The 20,482-nt window shown below is 37.1% G+C and overlaps 1 protein-coding gene across 4 annotated transcripts in view; it reads right to left on the bottom strand.

The window, feature by feature from the left end:
- Positions 1-3,494: 3,494 nt before the first annotated feature.
- Positions 3,495-20,482, bottom strand: part of NAP1L1 (nucleosome assembly protein 1 like 1) — a 35,785-nt gene continuing 18,797 nt past the window's right edge. For 2 of the 4 annotated variants that reach the window (XM_048299951.1, XM_048299952.1), the window contains exons 2-15: positions 18,432-18,466; positions 17,639-17,727; positions 16,456-16,558; positions 15,274-15,415; positions 14,730-14,810; positions 14,357-14,485; positions 13,785-13,856; positions 13,041-13,180; positions 11,159-11,304; positions 11,054-11,073; positions 9,777-9,899; positions 8,504-8,536; positions 8,031-8,081; positions 3,495-6,280 (exon numbers count right to left, since the gene is read on the bottom strand). In XM_048299951.1, coding sequence (XP_048155908.1) covers positions 6,245-6,280; positions 8,031-8,081; positions 8,504-8,536; positions 9,777-9,899; positions 11,054-11,073; positions 11,159-11,304; positions 13,041-13,180; positions 13,785-13,856; positions 14,357-14,485; positions 14,730-14,810; positions 15,274-15,415; positions 16,456-16,558; positions 17,639-17,727; positions 18,432-18,448 — 1,182 coding nt within the window. In that variant the 5' untranslated portion in view covers positions 18,449-18,466 and the 3' untranslated portion in view covers positions 3,495-6,244. The remainder of the gene's footprint in view (positions 6,281-8,030; positions 8,082-8,503; positions 8,537-9,776; positions 9,900-11,053; positions 11,074-11,158; positions 11,305-13,040; positions 13,181-13,784; positions 13,857-14,356; positions 14,486-14,729; positions 14,811-15,273; positions 15,416-16,455; positions 16,559-17,638; positions 17,728-18,431; positions 18,467-20,482) is intronic. The other 2 variants (XM_048299953.1, XM_048299954.1) reach the window with 2 other exon arrangements.

Raw genomic sequence — 20,482 nt, 5'->3', positions numbered from 1 at the left:
TTGTTCTCAGTACTGACAGTAAACTGCAATTAATCAAATGAAAAAAGGGAGACTAGTGTGGAAGGCCAAATATTCCATCAAACGTACCGGAGAAAGAGACTAAATTCATTCCACTTTGCCCTTCCGTGACAAAGCATTGAATGTGAGATTTTTAACGCAATTCCAAACACTGATGGACATACTCTGCTAATATACAGACTCACAGCACTGTTTATTCCTGGTGAAATTCACCTAAGCATGTGGTCAGAAGCAAACATGCAAAACATTTGTATTCTATAAGCCAACAAATATTAACAGCCATTTAAAATACACTGTTTGACCAAAACCACCAGATCAGTCAAAAGCTACAAGACTAGTGTAAGATGAAATACTGACAGTTCCATGATAAAAGAACAAAATATTGTGCAGAATTTGCCAGTAAAGGATAACTTCCTTTTTCCTAGATGCAAGTCAAAACTGAACTTCTGTAATGTTTCTTACATTACTATTTTGAAAAACCACATTCAACACAGTCAGACACACTACAATATCCCACTGAGAGGTTACTTTTCTTGAAATATACATTTAAACCACTGCATTAATATTAAATGCTTCACATCAGCTACCTTTATCAAAGTTTCACTAAGTACTAGGCAGGTTCTGCAGCCATTCCTCCAGAAATAGCTGGTGTGAAGATGCCTCCTACTGTCAATCCTGAAATACTACAGTCTGAAAAAAACACTGATCCACGGACGTCTCTACTTCTCAGATACGAGTATTGCTTATTTCTTCTTTTACTGAATTTTTCCTTTTCTATGTTAGAAGTTGATACTTGCAGAAACGTCTGCTTGTTAAGTACTCTGGTCTCCTGTATCATAAACTCCATAACTTAGACTCAAGTGGTTGAAATTTTGTATGTGCAACTTCAATTAAAGGGTAATTATAGCAAGAGTATTTAAAGTGTTCTTTTTAAGCCCTGAGGCAAGTTAAACATTATTTTGGGAAGCCATTGTGAAAAACTAAAAAGCCCATGATTTTACTAGCTCTCCCAGGTAATGAATTTGCAGCCAGCAGCTTGACAATCAACTTTTAGTGTCAAAGGGATGCTAAGCCCATCCCAACTGACAACCCCTCAGCATCATTTCTTCTATTACTGAGAAGTGGCTAAAACAGAAAAGGGTTTAAGAGGGAAACTTAAATTAATTATGAGCTGGTCATTGCTAGACAGAAGGAAAATGAGGAAAAAAAAAAAGTCAGGGGAAATTTCATGAGAAATACATGACAAATAGATGTGTTGCAACATGTGATTAAAGCAAGTAGACAGTAAGTGGCTAAACCTTAAAGAATTTTCTTGACCATTACTATCTCCCAGTAATTTCACTGGAACTTTCTGCTGAAAGAACACTGGAGCACTGAAAATGTGACCTAGGAGCAGACTTTTCCTTTCAGGAACTCCATCTCACAGATACCTGTGTATACCCCTCAGTAAGCCAAGCATAAATAGACAAAAAATTTACCATAACCAACAACCACACTGCCCCAGGCCTTAGCATTCCTTAAAACCCATGGCAGTACCAAATAAAGAAACTGTGGGCAATCCACCAACTATTGGCACAGCAGCTTCTCCAGCCTGGCTTTTTCAAAGTCCTCTGCATTTCCATGGTAGTTTTTTTCCAAAAATATTCCAACTTAAGCACACACATTGGAGAGAAAAGCTGGGCTGTAAAGGGGCTTTTAAGCTTCTCAGATTTGACCACTGCAATAAAACATGCTATGAGTTCAGAAGTTTCTCCACTGCAGGGCAAATGTAAATCTGAGCATTTCTGGCCAACACTTGAGCACACAGAAGCAAAGCTCCTAACAGCAAGCTCAGGACTTAAGCCCCTCCTGCAGCTGCAGAGGCAACTTGTGTTGTCAATCAACTCACAAGCTTTAGTTAGACACTTGTGAACACAAGAGCCCTTCTGCCATAGCCTCTTAAGCCTTGTCTGCCCATCCCTGATATACACCAGGCAGAGGCAAATATGGAATAACTTATCTGCTTGGTGTACCCTGTCTTGTCTGCTTTACTCACTCTGATTTTCCTACAAACTATGAGGCACAGGCCACATGTGGAAGACTACCTGGCCTGAGCAAAGGTCTGACAAGAGGATTTAAAGAGCAATGAGACAAATGGCATGTGGACAAACTTCTACCTCCTCTCGCTGGTGTATAGAAGTAAGACTTAGTATTTTCAGCAAATAATTTATGTTCACTTTAGGCAAGCACTAGCAGTTAAAAGTCATCATTTCAACAGTCTTGAAAACTTGTGGGGAACCTCAAACAGGTTACTGAGCAGCTATTAAGAAATGAAAATGAAGAGATGTGGTTGCAACTTCTCTAACCTGTAAAAGAAAAGTCTTGGATTGGAGAAGACCACAACTTCACAGAACAAAGGAGAAAGCGCTGTAGAGCTGAGTCTATCTACTCCAACATCCATGTAGCTCTAGCCCCAACCTAACAGACCATCAAGGCTGTTCATGCTTTCATTATCAGGCTGCCCTGTTTGTACTGAGTGGTGTAGCATTGTGCTTCCTTAAGATGCTCAGTGTCACAGCACAATCCTCTGCCCAAAAGAAGGCATTTGATAAACAACTGCTGCAGAGACACCTTTGGAAATAGGAAACCTTTAGCAGAAAGGTTAATCATTCATCTTTATGTAAGTTTCCTATCAATTTCCAAATCAGGTCAGCAACAATGGGCCCTGAAACACAGGGAAAGTTTGAGTATCAGCTTGAAAACGAAGTTGAACACATTCATTTTCTGCATTTTTCTATATTCTGCTGGCTTTTTCACTTAAAAAGCAAAAGAAGTCAAAATTACAGTATCTGCTATTAGTTTCAGAAACATCAATTTTAAGAACGCAGAACACAATCTAACCTTATGAAGCTATGAGACGCTGGTAAGCAGTGTTGCTATGCCCAGTGTTCAAATAATCCAAGGTAACACTTCTAACTGCACCTGACATTACTCCTCTCCAAAAAGTAAACTTCAGAATGCTAAACTTAAATCTGGGCTCCTTTACTTCACAATGCTGTTAATTTTTTTTTTTTTAACATGAACAAAGTTGTATAAGACAGGCAAACTCTTCAGTGCTAATCTAATCTAACCTAGATTGCTAAAAGCAACTATGAAAGGATTGCAAAGGAACCTCCCTCTCTATCAAGCATAAGCCCCAAGCACCCTTCCCTGTCATCCAGTCTCACTTAATTCTCTTTCCTCACCAACCTACCACTTTTCCCCAAAAAATAATTCTCCCTTCAATACAGCAACCAAAACTGGACAGAAGACACCATTTAGAGATGTTAAATTATGGTGCATTCCTGCAACTGCTGCCAAGGACATTTTATTTCAGTGACACATTTTCCTAGCCTGAACCTGTTTTAACAAGGTAACTTACCCTCCTCAAACACTAAATGGGATTCTCTACACCTGGTACAAATGAAAAGTGAAAAGAATGAGTCACAACACTCCAATCAATGTTGAAAGTTTAATGTTCCTGCTACATACTGCCTTTCAGAACTGCTAAACAAGAGTGTCATTGGTAACAAAACTACAGTAAGCACCAGAACAGTTTTAATTTAACCAATGCCATAAGAACTGGCACCTCATTTATATTCTTCTTCTTTTTGCTGCAGTCTGGAGAGCACAAGAACTGCTGATTTAGAACTAGCATGTCAATCTGGAGAGAAGCTTACCAAAATGCGCCAATAGGATATATTCACAACCCTGAATCTTGCAGGCTGCAGGTGTGCTTTGACATCTAACAATTCCCCTTTTCAAATATTGTATCCCACTGTATGTTATGAAGGTGTTAAATGAGAAAGTAATCAAAGAGCAAGCCGAATTTGTTAAGTAGTGGATTTTGAAACTTACAACTTTTAAAAGTTCATTTTCTTTTTAAAATACAGTTACCAGATGCTGTTAGCAAAAATGGGCTAGATCTAAGTAAGGACTTCAGAGCCTTCCCGTGTCCAGAAGTATGAACTCCAAAGCCCCATCTTAATGACTTCTCAAGCTCAGAACATACCATCACAGTTTGGTCTCTACATGTCCTGAAGTTTAAACTTAACCCTGGGAGATGTTTAGAGAAGAGACCATGTGAAACCCAAACACCTGGCAGGGTCAGTGCCTCAAAGGATAAGCATATTCTGATACCACAAAACCAACCACATCTCCTTTAACACATAGCTACTGAGAGTGGTTGTTAAACTTTTATAACTGCTTTTTCTATGCTATGATCTGTATTACCTAAAAACCACCCAAGATCACAGCTTCAATGGTCCTGCTTTATATACAGCTACAGATAACAAGCTCCTTCTCCCAAATCCATGGATATCTGGAGAGGAGAGAGATGAAGCCTGACAGGGATTCTGAAAAGAAGCACTGTGATTTTAAGCCTTCAAGGAATTAAAAAGAAAAATCAGTAACAAAACTAAAACAGTTTACTCAGAGGACACTAGACCCATCCTTCTTTTCTTGGGGGGGGCTGAGGATTCAGAAGGGCACTTGGGATAAGCTTCATTCTGTATTACTTACCCTCCAGGCAAGAGACATGCTAGAGAAACTTTTCCACCAGCCCCATCCTAATGTGGTTGTTACCTCCTGCTTGCCCTGCTCTTTTCAAATCTTTATGGCTAAGTGTATAAGCGTCACAAAAAAAAAGTAGCTACTGCAGAAATAGATCCATGGCTAGCTGGATATTTCTTTTTAACACTACAAGGACCCTTCCATCCCTGAAAAAGCTACCTACTTGCTTAGAAGATCAGAACTTATACTGTTGTGTGAAAGACAAGACAGCACAGAGTACAGTAGCATGCTACTGACTGGAAAAACTCAGAATACATCAGTTCATAGTCTCTTTCAGCTGAATATGTTTAAATCCACATCTCATCAAGCACCTCCACTGCTAGGCTAGGGGCAAGGTCAGAAAGAGAAAGATCTTCTAGCCCATGTGTTTCAACTGACAAAAATATCCAATATGGACAAAGTATGAACCAGAATGCACAAACACAAGCACAGTGAACAGACATTAGGTGAAGAAAGTGGAATTTCTTTGGGTTTGTTTCCTCATAATGCTTGATACAGTGAGGACAAACTAGAATACAGCCAAGTGTTCCAGCACTCCCCTTGGCTGCAGGGCATGTTTTGTTCAGGACCACCTAGCTTCATCTACACAGACTGAAAATCCAAGGCACTTTGCTCCAGATCTCATACTAACAAGCAATGCCTTAGAGTCAGGCACAGCAATACAGAAGTCCTTTATCAGATCTAGCCCCACTTCTAAGAACTTGTCTTCTCTAAAATGGCAGTGTGGACCAATCACTGAAACATCAAGCTCAGATTCACAAGTATCACACTGCAAGTGGAAAGTATGCATCGAACTTTCCAAACTATTGTGTTTGTTCTTCAAATGCTATATAATTTACTTTTCAGTAATTACCAGCTTTTGTTTCTAGTAAAACAAACTGCAGCATGTAAGATATGCATTACCAGTTTATACATGCAGATACACACGTAATAAAACAAGACTAGCTTCTGAAAATACTAGGTTTTATTCACACCCCTGTGGTAAACAATAACCTTAATATGATGACTAGGTTTCTTTTGTAGATCACTATGTCACATAAAATACAAAACCCATAGCATAAACAAGCTGACAGTTATGAATGTTTAATGTGGTCTCATTGGGAAATTAAACAAGTTATACTAGTCTTCTCAAGTAGTCAAATTCAAAATGCATCATCATCTCCTAGTTAGTACAGGTCACTGCCATTTCTATAACAAAGTAATAAAGGCACAGCTAGTGCAAGCAGACTTAAACCCGTTCAGACTACTGGGCTGAAAAAATACTTTGGTTGGTTCTTCAGGAGAGAGTTTTCTCTAAACAAATATTGGTCTCAGTTAACAGTTCTGATCATCTTCACAGCTGCAGTCTAATAGCTACATGACAAAGACTTCACAAGAACCAAACTATGTAGCAATGAATTAACATTCATGCTTTAGGGGATTTACTGCATTCTACATATTGGCAGAAAATTATACTGTTAAAATGCTAGGTAGATTGAACCTACATTTTAAACTGGTTCTTAAGTGTTCGATTTCTTTTTTTAACAAATTGGTTACTTAATTCTACCAAGATACAAAACATAAGGCTGTAAGTAACTAATAGTTGTGTTTAGGCTATTACAGTGCAGGTAATCCTCAAGGCCACAGACACACTGCTTCACTGCTGCTTGCATTCTGCTGGGTTTTGATCCTTCTGTTGAGAAAAAAGGAAATACCAGTTTACAGAAATCAGTATTTTAAAAGAACTATCAATATTGCTAAGCATGCTTTCTCAAGCTGCAATATTCAAGTTCTTCCATCTTTTCCTTGCACTAATTGTCTACAATTAGCAACACTGCTGTCTTTAGATGCAGCAACATCCACATTGCATTCATTTTGGCTTTGTCAACCCATCAGGATACAAATCCAGAACAAAAATCTGTTCAGAACTAAGTGTGGTAAAATACTCTAAAAGACACTAACTGGAGAAAGGAGAAGAGTGATGTGCAGTAACAAACAACCCAGCTCAGAAAAAGCATGCAGACCCTCTTCACAGTTTGAGACAAAAGAAACTTCCTATGGGCAGTAACAAGAGCATGGCCTTACGCCAAAAGACACTGTAGAGCAAAGCAATGAAATGTCAAAACACAGTTCCTAATGCTCTGGAAATATCTTTTGCAATAAATTCCAGTTATTAAAAAATTTTAACACAGAAAATGTCTTCTGTTCTTGAAACAGACAGCCAGCAATCTGTCACAGAAATATGGGAATTTAAGAAAGTGTTTTGGGGGGCAGAGTTCAGTTGCAGGTTTTACTCCACTACCTTCCTTGGTCTGGACAGCTATTCTAGGACCACAGTGCTTTAATACATTTAGCTGGCTTACAGCCTGAAATCAGCTTACAACACTATACTACCACTACTATCTCCAGCCCTTGAGCAGCTCTCAAACAGACCATAGTCTTTGCCCTTTCTCAGTTCTGTTTCACTGAGAAAAGTGAAACAGAAAAGCAATCTGAAATGGTGGGAATAAGTCCAACTTGCAGCTGTTTCATTTTGATTCCAAAGCTTTCTTGACTAGGAAGCAATTTGAATACACTATAGCAGATGAAACATCACCGAGAGGGCTGTACATTTTGATTACAAGTTTGTACCCTGTCTTTCTATGTACAATGCTAAGATTATGTAATTTTTTCAACAGTACTTTAATAGTAGCTCAAACCATTCCTACTGAAAAGCACTCATTTGAAATGACAAGCCCTTTTAACAGCAGGCATTTTGGAGCAGACCTCATGACTGCAACTTTCACCTACCACCATCAGATGCTTTCAGGTGGCCAGATGTACCTCTCCCTCAGCTATTAAAAAGCTATGAATTGAGTGGCTCACAATTGTTTTTCCAGCCTGATTAGTGATCTGCCCTTCCCATGTGTAAGAAAGCTCCCAGTTGCTCTTGGCTGTTCTCATTTTAGCACTTGGCTGTAGATGTGTTCCTGAACCTTGACTTTTGCTACCTCAAACAATAAAAAACTTGCCACTTATCTAACCTGAAAGGGCCTATTTTGTATTTTGCAATGAAAACCTGTGCCAGAGCCAGCTTGTAGCAAGTTCCCAAAAACTGAACCTGGATTACACAGTTCTCTCCACGTCCTTACAACCATTTTGCAATTTTCATCATTAGGCAGCAACTTGCTGCAAGACAAGTTCATAGAACACCAAGCCTGAGTAACCTCAGTGCTCAAAGCCAAAGTTACTTTTACAAAATGACTCCTGGAGAAAGAACTTTGTAGAAGTTTCTCTACCAATACTAGTCTGTCAGAACTAGGCCTGAAACAGCCTCAAAACAACACATGCTCACCATAGGAACTATTGATTTAATACTTAAATTAAAATCAAGATTCAACATACATAAAATTTTAAATGTCTGTTGCATACACAAACTTCAAACATTCATTTTAATTCCTTACTTTTGGGTCATAATCAGGATCATTTTCTTCATCTGCTTCTTCTTCTCCCTCCTGAAAGAAAACTTGTTAATATTTCTCTAGCTTATCCACATCCAGGTTTCTGAGCCATTTTAATGAAAATTAACATTAAATTGTACTCAGAAATACAATATTACCACTTTATGTTATACATATTGTATTAGTTTATCCTCCATAAAGTGCATCTTTTGACATGAGTTGTAGCTTAATTTTTAGGATACCTTAAGCATTGTCTTAGTTTGGTTTGGGTTGGTTTTTTTTTTGTTGTCATCTTGCTAGTTTTTTGGATTTTTTTTAAATTATTCACCTGAGATCCACAAAACAATGTGTTCTATCTTACTTCAGAAGTAATTCTTAAACTTAGTGTCCAGAGCACTCAAAAACTAAAGGAACTCTTATTCCAGAAAATAAACTACAACAGGTAAACTATTTGAGTCAAAGGAATCTTATCTTACCTCATCATCTGCCTCTTCACCTTCTTCATCATACTAGAAAAGAAAATAAATAGTTTTGATAGCACCATAAATGCAGTCATTTATAGCTCAAGTAGATGTCAGAGAGCACTCTGTATTGTGCTCTTAAGAGAATCATAGACTGGTTTGGGTTGGAAGGGCCCTTGAGGGTCATCTAGGTCCAAGCACCCTGCCACGGGCAGGGAAACCTTCCACTAGATCAGATTGCTTGGAGTCCCATCCAACCTGGCCTTGAACATCTGCAGGGATGGGACATCCACAGTTTATCTGGTCAACCTGTTCCAGCGTCTCACAACCCTCACAGTAAAGACTTTTTTCCTAATATCTAATCTAAACCTACGCTCTTTCAATTTCAGCCCAGAAGCTCCTGTGTCTGTCAGATTTAAAAATGCTTTTTGCATCAGCACGAGCGATGTTCAACTTCCCCTGCCAAGCTCTGGCAGAGCAGACTGTTCCACCCTTCCATGCAGCCCGAGAGGAGCTGATTACACTGCGGTACCATTTGGGGACGGCAGGGGACAGCAGAGCCCAAGGCAACCAGACCTGTCAGTACCTCCCTCCTCCTAAGCCGCAGGCAGCCAAGCCTTTGCAACAAGGGCCAACAGTTTGGATTCTAAGAACTAATTTTAAGACAGGACTTATGTAAGCCATTTTAACTATCAAACTGTCCTTGTTTGAGCGGAGGCAGGAGACAGAAAAATGTTTTACACCTGTATAAATTTGAGGCTTCATGGTTTGTCAATTTCAAGTTTAGTTTAGCTCTTTTAAAATACTTAAGCTTTTGCAGAACTTGCTGTGATTATCTTGGCATGCTTTGAATGTGCTTATCTAGCTTTTTTTTAAGAGAGTACTTTTGAATGGAAGAGGCTTGAATCTTATGAAATTTCATAGCCCAATATCACTGCAAGCACAAAGAACAGGCTGAGCAGCTAGATACAGTTCTCATTTGTTCTCTGGCAGCTCATTACAGTTCTACAAAGTATTGGGTACACCTCTCTAGGAATGCCTTACACACAAAATGCTACTATGACATCCTCTAGATGCTCAGCTTCTACCACTGCTTTTGCCACAAAACTCTGAAGTCACTACTTCAAAGATGAATTATTTTCATGCTTTCTTGAACAATCAAGGAAGCTCTGCTGCAACTAACGTTGGTACATCCCATTCTAAAGATACCAATGTAAGAAATTACCCAAGGTCTTTAAGCAGCACTATTTCAAGGTTTATAGTGTTCTGAATGAACTATTACACTTACATCATCGTCATCATCTTCAATAGCTTCTCCAGTGAAGTACAATACTGACCGGGGGACTATGCGTTCACGCAAGAAATGACCAATTTCAAAGTCTGCAGCAAGGATTGCCTCGGAATCATCATCCTGTATAAAACAATATTATTTCCTGAACTATAAGATGGTAACTACTTTACACATACACACAAGTTACATGGATTTTGATGTGGCCAGATTTACACAAATCCCATTACTGGCTTTTTTGTTCCAAGACCCGCTTAACCAAACTGAAACTGAGGAGCCAAGTTTGACACTTTCAACAGCCCATCTACATTATACAGTCAGGAGCTGCTGCTTCAGTAAGCCTAATTATATACAATTCTGGAGTTCCTTTTGTTCCAAGTAGAAAGATTATTTAGTATCTCTCATAGACTTTTCAGTTCATATGCACAATGTTCTTTAAGAACTGAACAATAGCCAGGTGAGCTTATCACATTAAAGATTTTACAACCTACTTCTGATTCCTACAGCACATCTCCTTCTTGATTCCCATTAGACAGGCAACTATTGAAGCACCTGAACACCTAAAAATGTTCCCTGATCCAATCCCAAGTGTTCTGCTGTCTCCCATCTGAGCAATTATTTTCAATTCAAAAGACTTCTTTTTGGGTTGGGTTGTTTTTTTTTCCTAAACATGAACATACAGCTTTTGGTGTCCATGCCAACTAGGGTTCTAACAGCATGCTTCTGGAAGCTTTAATTTCGTATTTCTCACTCAAACTGTGTAACATATTCCCTACTGTTAAGTATTTTTGGTAGTTTTTCTCCTTACAAAAACATGGCTTATTGCCATAGTGAGCACACAGAAAAGCGGGCTCTTGCAGTTTTCCATTCTTATTTTATTACTTTCTTCACGATGTAACAGCTTGAGAAATTTTTAACAAAATAAAATACAAACTGGATACATTCAGCCATTAGATAAAATCATCCAAAGAATGCCTGAAGGGAGAGACTTATACCACCCATTAAATCGAAGACTGACAATGTGGATCACTACATTTCTACAACTGTTAACAATTCACAAGGTAGCTTTCAGGAAGCATAAACTGTTAAAGTTGACTAAATGAAACTCTACCATCCAACTCAACAAACACTCCTTCTAAAGAAGAAAACTCAAATACATACTAGTCTTCACAGGTATTCTCAGTTAAAGACAGAATTTGTCTTTAAGTTGAGGCTGTTTAACAAATTCTAAAATTCCATAAACACTCCACCATCATTTTTTAAATAAGTCAACTTACCAGGTCTCCACTTTCAGGAACTGTAGAAAAAAGAACAGAAGAAACAAGTGAGTGAGGTACATTCTACATTTAAAGTTAATGCACATAAACTAGTGTTCAGCTTACCCTCCGGAGGACTAAAGAAGTTGAAGAAAGAGTCATTGGAAACGGTTTTTGTCACCGTCCTAACTGTTCCACGGCCCTTATGTTTCTGCTTCTTCTTAATGGTTTTCAGAGTAACGTTCTTTCCTTTTTTCCAGTCTATTTGGCAACTAAAGAGTAAATAAAAAACAAATGACACAAAAACCCCCACAACCAGCTGCAGCTTCATACCATTCGCCTTGTTACAAGTATCTACTGAGACTATCACAACTGCAAGAGACACAGGGAAGAGAAAATTTTAAGGTTGTATTTATTCAGTGCTATCTTTTCATTAGTTTATACGTTGAGAACAAAAGTAACGGGTTCATTTTAGGATTATTTCCATCCAGAAGTTTTTCCTTCTCCACTCAATCTCTGAAATGCTAATTTTCATTAGCTACCAAGTACTGCCTAGCTTCCTATCAACCACTAGTACTGCACCATTTTTAGAGCCACCCATCCACTATAAAGTAATGTCATATTTGGGCCTGTTAGTAATATGCCAAAGTTCACTGCATCTATCATTATAACCAGTAAGTCCTTAAAGTAATGCATCAAGCAGGCATGTATTTTTTGGCTGATTTTGAGTTGTTTGTGAGGGTTTTGTCTTCTTGTGTTTTATTTGTTTGTTTGGGTTTTATTGTTTTGGGGTTTTTTAACTCCACCCTGCTTACAGAGCAAAATCATGTCTACAGGCTTCTCTAACAGCCAAAGCATTCTGGCACCACATAAATGAAAAAGTTACATCAGTGAAACTAACTGCATTTGCTAAAGTACCTGATTAGATTCTTTTAAAGACTCAAAAAAATGGAGTGAGTTGCTTTGGGACAAGAAGGGGCTATCTTAGCTAAAAGACACAACAAGGACTAGGAGTTAATCATTTTTACAGAAGCGGTGGCATCTCACACCAAACTCTGCCAGGATTCATGCTTTTCAAAAACAGTCCAAACTGGGGAAGACAAAACAGTTTATCAAAGCTACCTAAGCATTTAAAACTTACAGGACTTTGCAAAATATGTGAAGTGACTGGGAAATAAAGTGGTAAATAAGTCAGTATGAGCAACTGGAGATGAATGTAAGAATAAAACCAACACTGACTATGCAGTGATAGGCCGTATCACTACATCACTACTCAGAAGAGCAGTCAGAACATTGGAGACGTGAACACAAAAGCTACTGAACAGGCCCAAGTATACTCATAAGGTAATTATGTACAACAGTTTTCTCTCATCCCTCTGTTCACAAAAAAAGGGCATGTAGAGAAAAAATTACTTAGCTAATTTAAAACAGAAGATTTCACTAAGAAAGGAATATGACAGCTTTTTAAAAATGAGTAACCTGGAATAAACTGATGACTATTCCCCATTTCACAAATGGATAGATATTCAGAGGCAAACAGTCAACACAAAAAAAAAAAATGAGTAACTGCAACATTAAAAGTAAATCTGTAATAAATTCCCCAAAATGCTGTATGTCAGAAATACAAAAAGATTAAAAGAAGCGATCAAACAAATTCTAGCAAAAGCTTTCCAGGCCTACTAAAAGATACCACCATCCACCTTTCAATTCACCTTTTGTGATTGCAGAACAGTATTACGAAAAAAATACAATACTGACTAAATTTTTAATTTATATGCCTATATAATATATATGATTATAAACTATGCAATATAAATCATATGTTTTTTCTATATTGTATTGGTGTTACGGATAACAACTAAAACACTCAAGTCAAACCTAGTTGTTCACAAGTTACTAGGGGAATTATCTTTTCCAGCACCTCCCCAAGATGCTGTATAAGTCTATAGTTGGATAATGCTAAGGAAGAAACTGTTATATTGCCTTAAAGCTATCTATTAGCACTTACCCTGTACAACCCATGATTTCTGGTCCATCAAAGGAGAAGGGATCAGAATCATCTGGCTCTGACCTCATTCTATACGTCTTTGTCAACACTTCGTTTGTGAAGTAGTCATTTGGTTCGAAATGAAATTCTAATGTGAAACTCTTGAAAAAAATTGCAGAGCAGTAACTTTAGTTATTTACAAACACCTTTAACACCTAAAAGCCAAACCCAAAAAATACCCATGCAACAGAATACACCTTCTCTCCAATACATCCACAGCTTATTCTATTTGCTACCCAAGTTCTACATAAATCTTCAAATCCTTTCATTTACTTGATCTTGCACTTACTAGTTGTTATACTGCTTGCAGTAATGACAGATCTCCCAAGCACACAGCTTTCCTGCTGCTGATGTACAGGGAGAACTTCTAAATTTAAAAATATTAGAACTTAGAAAACTGTCTGATTTCTGCCAGGGAAATCTATGAAATTACATCAGTTACACAAAAAGTACCCAAAAGTATCAAAATGAGATGGTGAAACTTAAGTCACCAGATATTAAGGCCAATCTCGTCAGAAGCTGAAGGTTGAATCTAGTACATGTTTATTCACAGGGTGGTGCAAGACTACCACTAGTCCTTGTACTCCTTTCTCAGAAGCAGCAGCTGTATATTTTCTCATGACTTCCACAAGACAATTGGCAATCACAGACCATGTTGCTAAAATACAAATAATTCTTAAGATAACACAAAAGTGTTAAACTAACCATAGGCTGTCCAACTTCTGAAAATTTCACTTTTATATCTTTTAAATATTTCAGGATAGGTTCATCATGCTCCTGTAGAGAAAACAGAGTGTATTTAATTTTCATAACATTAAATTATACACAGATTTAAGGCCTTGCAGAGATAAAAAGCCACGTTTAGGACAAGTTTCCCTCAGAACAAAAACCTTGTTAAAATACTGAAATATTTCCATGAACATGACCAGCAGATGGCAACAATGGCTGGGTACAGAGTCTCCAACAGAGCACACAACGAAAACCCATGCAAACACCAAGTATAGTTTCTGGTAACATCTAACACACGTTTCACACACACTTTATAAGCACCGAAAATGTATTAGGATCATAGAATAGGTTCAAAAAATAAAACAGTAGGGAAGTATTTCAGTGCTTTATACTCTCACTTGGAAAGTTACCAGAGATGACATCCAACTAACAGTTCCATTATTGCTCTCCAACAGACATATCAAGCATCATAGTGTATCCACTGCTTTCTTAAAGACACAAGGATTAATTACCAATGCAACTTTAAACAAGCCTAGACCACCACCTACCTGAACCATATCACTGAGCAAGTCCACATTCTTGAATACTGTCAGCCAAAACTCAGGGATTCCTTTAGGGTCTTCTTTTTCTTCATCTTTTTTTTCTTCTTCAAGCTTAGCTTTCTCTTTCATTTCCTCCTTGAGAAAATAAAAATATTACGTTTCCTTAATTTTAAGAGTGTCCAAAAGGTTCATCAGTTCTTTGTCGATAGCAGTATGGATTAGGTTTCATGTGGATGCTTTAAGCAACCATTAAGAATTAATATTGTTATTAACAGCAAGTAATCATTACAAACCTGATTTTGTAAAAAAATTTCAGGTTATTGAATCTTGTTTCATGCTAAAGCTCGAGATATTGATGAGAACCAATTAAGATACTCACTGAAATTTCTTCATCAGCATCTGCTTTCCATTCACATTCTTCTTCTGTAGGTTCATAAATCGCATTGATGATTTCACTTCGCTGGAAGATTAAACCAAGAATATTTTCAAATTTCCTAGTCATTGCAATCAGCAATGCCCTAACCAATAAATTCCTAATCCTAAATTACACAATTAGTAATATATTAACTACTTATCAAAACTTTTTCTTCTGGCTCTAGAGGATAGATTCAGCAGTTAGGAGGTTTTCAACACACTAGAATAAACACTGAAGTCCCAGAAAAGATACAGTATCATCTGACATCTGCCCAACTAAAATGAAGGCTGATATATTGAAGTCATTTTGGTAACCATGAAACAGACTTAACCTTTCGCTCTCTTAATCTTAGTTGATATTCCCTTGAATGGCAAAATTGTATCAGTTGAATTGAAGGGGCACATATGAGACCAAAGTAATTAGGAACACGAATATGTTTTCTGGTTTTTATATTCCTTTGTATTTTAGATGAAGCTTTACAGTCCAAATCAGAGTAGCATTAAAATACCTTGTCAAATAAGGGCTGATAGAGAGCAGCATACTTTCTTTCCAGCTCATGAACTTCCTCATAGAACTTCGCTTCTATCTGTGCGCATTGAACTTGAAGGTTCTTGAGAGCATTCACACGTCTTTTAACAACTTTAGGCAAGCTGAAAAATTCAGTGGCAGAACTGTTACTAACACTGCATTTTAAGCACATATTGATCCCTCCTTAACCAGACCCCTTGCAAGTTAACCAACTCGTACCACAACACATTTTACACACTATTTCAAGATTTAGAAATCTTAAATCAAAACTACAACCAAATTTCACCACCGAGTTTGAAATCCTTAGCACAAGCTCTTAAACTGAGGCTCAACCACAGTTAGAACCAGAGTATTACAAACACCTGGGCAAATCATGAGAGAAACTTGTGCAATAAATCTTCATTCTAAAACAAGTTCTAAATTACCAATGAGTAACAAAGTAAATTCATAGTATTGAGTACAACTAAGAAAGGACTCACCATTACTTTGCTTGGTTTTACGAAAAAGTTAGACAGTTGAGTTATTCTTTAAGAAATTTAATCTTCAAAATTTGCTGCTTTGTTTCACTGAGCAAAGCATATGGTAGCATTGTCTTGAAACACACTGTCTGTACCAAAGTGAGCCAGAACTGGTTTGCTAAATGAGCCACTATTACAAATGTGTAAAAGGAAAGCAATTATTGCATTCCTCATAAATGCAGATCAACTATGGAAAATTTTGTCAAGAATTTATAGCAAGTTTTGATACATGAAAAAACCACATGAAGTGGTTTCCTCTATCAGCTAGTGGCTACACTCAAAGCATAAAATGACTATATTAGAGACACTAGGCCTCCAAGTATCTCTCTATAGTTTAAATAACTGATGTTTCATGACTAAGGCAAAGTTAAAAAAGAGATTCCAAGGAGCAGAAAAGTGTTTTAAGTGTGCCATATTGTAACTGCAGGGGAAAAGATCAGCCACTATAAATATTAGCATTCTTTTCTTCATAAAAACTCAACTAAAAACTCTTCAATTCTGAGATGCACTACATACAGACCGTATTCGTTTTTCTACTATCTGAGCAGCACAGTGGTTTATGACCACTAATGCCATAGACAATACTGTTCAGAAAGCAAAAGAACTATTTATAACACTCTGCTCATGCTAAACAAATGCTGTACCTTTCTACATATCCTGCAGATGTTCCTACGAGACCATCAAGTCTTTCCTGAAGGGCTGCAAGAATCTGAGGATTTTGCATCATCTGCACAGTCAACTGCCGAGCTAATTAAAAAAGAAAATTATGTAAGCAAAAAGTGCATCTTTTGGACTAATCTTGAAAGAAAGAATTGTGTATATAAAAGAAGAAAATTAGACAAGAATTACAGATGCAGAAGAACTGCTGAAAACTGTGTCAAGTTTCCCTACTACCAAAACATGTTTCTGATTTATAAAATCCAATTTCTCTCCAGAATTCCTACAGTATAATTTCCCCTCTGATTCTCACCTATAATAGCTAGGAAATCACTGAAAATACACATTATTCATCTCTAGGTTGCTGTGGGACACTTACCATTTAATTACTGTACGCCATTTAATTACTTCAGCTAGTGAATGTGTTCCCCAAAATTTTGCAATCCAGTTTTGAAAACACTTCTTTGAATAGGTTAGCAAAGCATAACATCTTGAGCAAAATGTTCTACTTTCATGTTATTATTCTTTTCAAGCAATCACATAACATGGCACTATTAGCAGTCCAAGTAATTTTGTTGCAGTTTATTAGTTATTTCTCTTCTGGCTAATTGCTCTTTAGATTCTATCTGTGCCCCCAGACCTTAAATACAAAGCATGAGTAAGACTGTTCAGCACTGACAAAACAAGCATTATGATATGCATTCAAATTTTTCTTGAGGGGAAAAAAACCGATTTATTAATTTTAAGAGTGGTAACATTAAGCATAATTTGTTCTGTTCACAGTCAACTCAGCAGCAAAGTACTAATCAAAAAGTAAGATACACATACACATATATGTACATTAATTTTTTATACCCAAAGCTTCAGATTTGTGAAGTTTTTAACTGTTTACAGCTTTCAAATAATCCAGTCACATATCCACAACAATCCTGTCTTTCCCAATTATACAGATGGCCAGCACTGCCTGACCATTACTAAAATGAATAACTGCAGACAACAAATAAAAATCTCACAATTTAAAAAAAATGAAGTCCTTGCTTCAGAACTCAAAGACAATTGTACTTCTGAAATTCTTTTACCATTTCCTATTATTTTTTGCAGTAAAATCCTTTTAACACTAACTAGAAACCACATATGCTTAGATGTTTAGAAACTCTGTTTCAACATTACCTTTGCTGTTGGCATCTTCACCAGTTTCTTCTTCTTCTACTTCTTCAACATCTTCCATATCCTGTTGATCAAGTTCAGACTGTTCTTTGCTATTAGAAATATTCAAAAACAGCATCAATAGATTAATTTTATAAAACACTATAATGAGTTTAAAGACATCAAACTAGAGATTGCATGGGTAGAAGCAAACTGTTGCATCTTTTGTTCTATGACAAACAAGTCTTAATAGCCAAAAAAAGCCAAATTTGCCTTCATAGAAGTTTCACATTTGACAAACCCAGAACAGTTTAAAGCATTAGCAACTTTCCAGAATTACAAAGTTTCCTTTCTGCAGAAGTCCTTCATCTCATGTTCTCATCAACAAGTCAAAGCCTCCTTCTGCTCTACATATCATCTTCCTTAAGACATGCACGCCTTGAGAACTGTGGGTAGGTTCACCTAATCTATACTTCAAATGCCACAAAATAAGAGCACTCAAAGTACAGAAAAACCCTACAGAGAGTGAAACAATAGGAATGGGCAATACTATCTGTTTTTCCCCTCTGGAATTCCAACTAACATAGGAAGTTGACTCGTGCCTTCTTCCACTTTTATATTACTTATAATTAAGATCACAAACCCATTTATCATGAGCAACATAAGCTTTTCTCCCGCATGCTATAAACCACAGGTCTTGCCACAGTGCTCAAGGGCAGTATCTAGACCCTGCCTATCCAGTATCTGGAGAGCCCAGCCATGTAAAGTACAGCACAGGACACACTCAGAGCCTCAGTAACCTACAGATTTTACTTACTTGTCTATGTCTGCCATTCTGCTAGATTTCAAACCCTAAGGAAAAAAAAAAAAAAATCAACACGTAAGAACAGCAGCACTAGATTTCAGTTATAAACTCTGTGGTCACTTGCCACTAAAAAACACAAACCATGTCAGCTTTACGAAACATGAGTGATACATCTCTTACGCACATTTTGAGCTCTCAGTCTAAAACACACAGAAATACTGAAAAACTTTGTTCTGGTTTAGAACCTATAGACCTACTCACAAATTGAAGTACCAAGTATCAGCAAAATGCCATGTTGAGTTTTGGATCTTAGGACTGTATTATTATCACTGACTGAAAACTAGTCCTAAGTACAAAATTGGAATATAACCTGAGAAAAACTGAAGCAAAAAGTGTGCTGGTAACTATTTACTCATTTCCAGCATGTAATTGCAGACAGGGGATACTTAACAGCTAAATCAATTTAAGAATGAAGATGCCTTTCTGTGGCTTTACTTTTAATCCCAACTTTATAAAACCAATCCAAGTAGCTCATCAGAATATTCACAATATTGCAACATTTTACAAAAAAAATTGGTGCCAGGCTATTGAACATGACTAATTCCCATGTCCTGAATGATCATTAATTTCTTAAAATATCTCAGTATTATCATAAACGTATTCCATACATAGTAACTAGAAACATTTAATATTGAGACTATTGCAAATCTTGCATACCATGAAGCACCTATGTTCCCAAACATATTATAAAATGAGTAACATTTTCTACCAGCAAAACAGTACTTGGGAGTCTAGTTTCCAAAAAGATGTTTCAGGTAACTTGAAGTCTAAGACAATACCAAGCACAAGAAAACACTGTCCCGTTACTGCCATCTTCCAGTAATTCAGGAGGCTCCAGCCACCAGGAATAATTCACTGGCTCACAAAGCATGGAAACCAATGCTTTAGAGTCTCTATTTTACCTGCTGTCCTGCAAACTAAAAAAAACTAAAAAAATTCAAGTTTCCTTCAGGAATTTCAACTTCTTATAATGCATTCCAATGGGAATTTTAGCAAAGTATTGGAGGGATGTGGTCCAGAAAAAGTGAAAACTGCATTTGATCTGTCCAAAGTGTAACACAAAAACACAATCCCAGTAAGATCAGGATATTAACAGTCAATATGAAGAATCATGTTAGAATCTAAGCTTCAGAATTAAACACCTACATGTATGTAAATATAATCTATTTTTCCTGCCGTCATAACTACTTCCCAACAATTACATAGAAAGAAAGTATCTGATGGCATCATTTAGGACCAAAACTTTATAGTGCAAATTAAAGATCTAGAATGTAATCCAAAAGATTCAATTCCCTAATATGCAGAGAAATGAAAGAATCAAGTACTTGTCCATCTGTATCAGAAAAATAATATAGTATTTGCTAATAAATAGAATGGCAGCACTGCTATAAACCAAAGTACATCTGACAGTTCAGTAACAGGAACTACAACAATGCTCTTGACTCATTTTATTCAGATCACATTTGCCTGTCTTGTGATTTTAGTTTTACACATGGATGCAGGCTGTCCATGTAACAATTTCAATGGCTCTCCTTCAAATACCATTCTCAAAGATAGCATGGATTGCAGACCTACAGAAACTGAAAGCATACTACAATTACAACTCTCATATACAGGTCCCTGTTTTTCTTGAGCAACATAATTAGCATTAGTTTTGATTTACAGAACATTGTATCCATGCAAAATAGTCAACTTTTTCCTTACACACTTCCTCTTAACTTGTTTTTAATGCAGGACCATTTCACAGAGGCTGACAGTATTGCTGTGCAAAAGAACACAAGACGATGCACAGCTCACTTGCCCTTCCCCACATTTTTCTGCAAATGGAACACAGCGATGCTCCTTGCAGCAACCAGCATTTCCTCTCTCTGTTCTCCCTATCAAATAAAGCTTCAACATCCATAAAATGAAAGGCAGTTCTTTCAACAAACGTATGACCAGTGGCAGCACAAACCCTGTGGTCTCTCTTAGCCAGGGGGCTAGATGAAACAGCAGCTGAAACA

Source organism: Corvus hawaiiensis, chromosome 4 (assembly GCF_020740725.1).
Source record: "Corvus hawaiiensis isolate bCorHaw1 chromosome 4, bCorHaw1.pri.cur, whole genome shotgun sequence".
Classification (NCBI taxonomy): Eukaryota; Metazoa; Chordata; class Aves; order Passeriformes; family Corvidae; genus Corvus; species Corvus hawaiiensis.
This window is presented reverse-complemented; position numbering and strand designations above follow the sequence as displayed.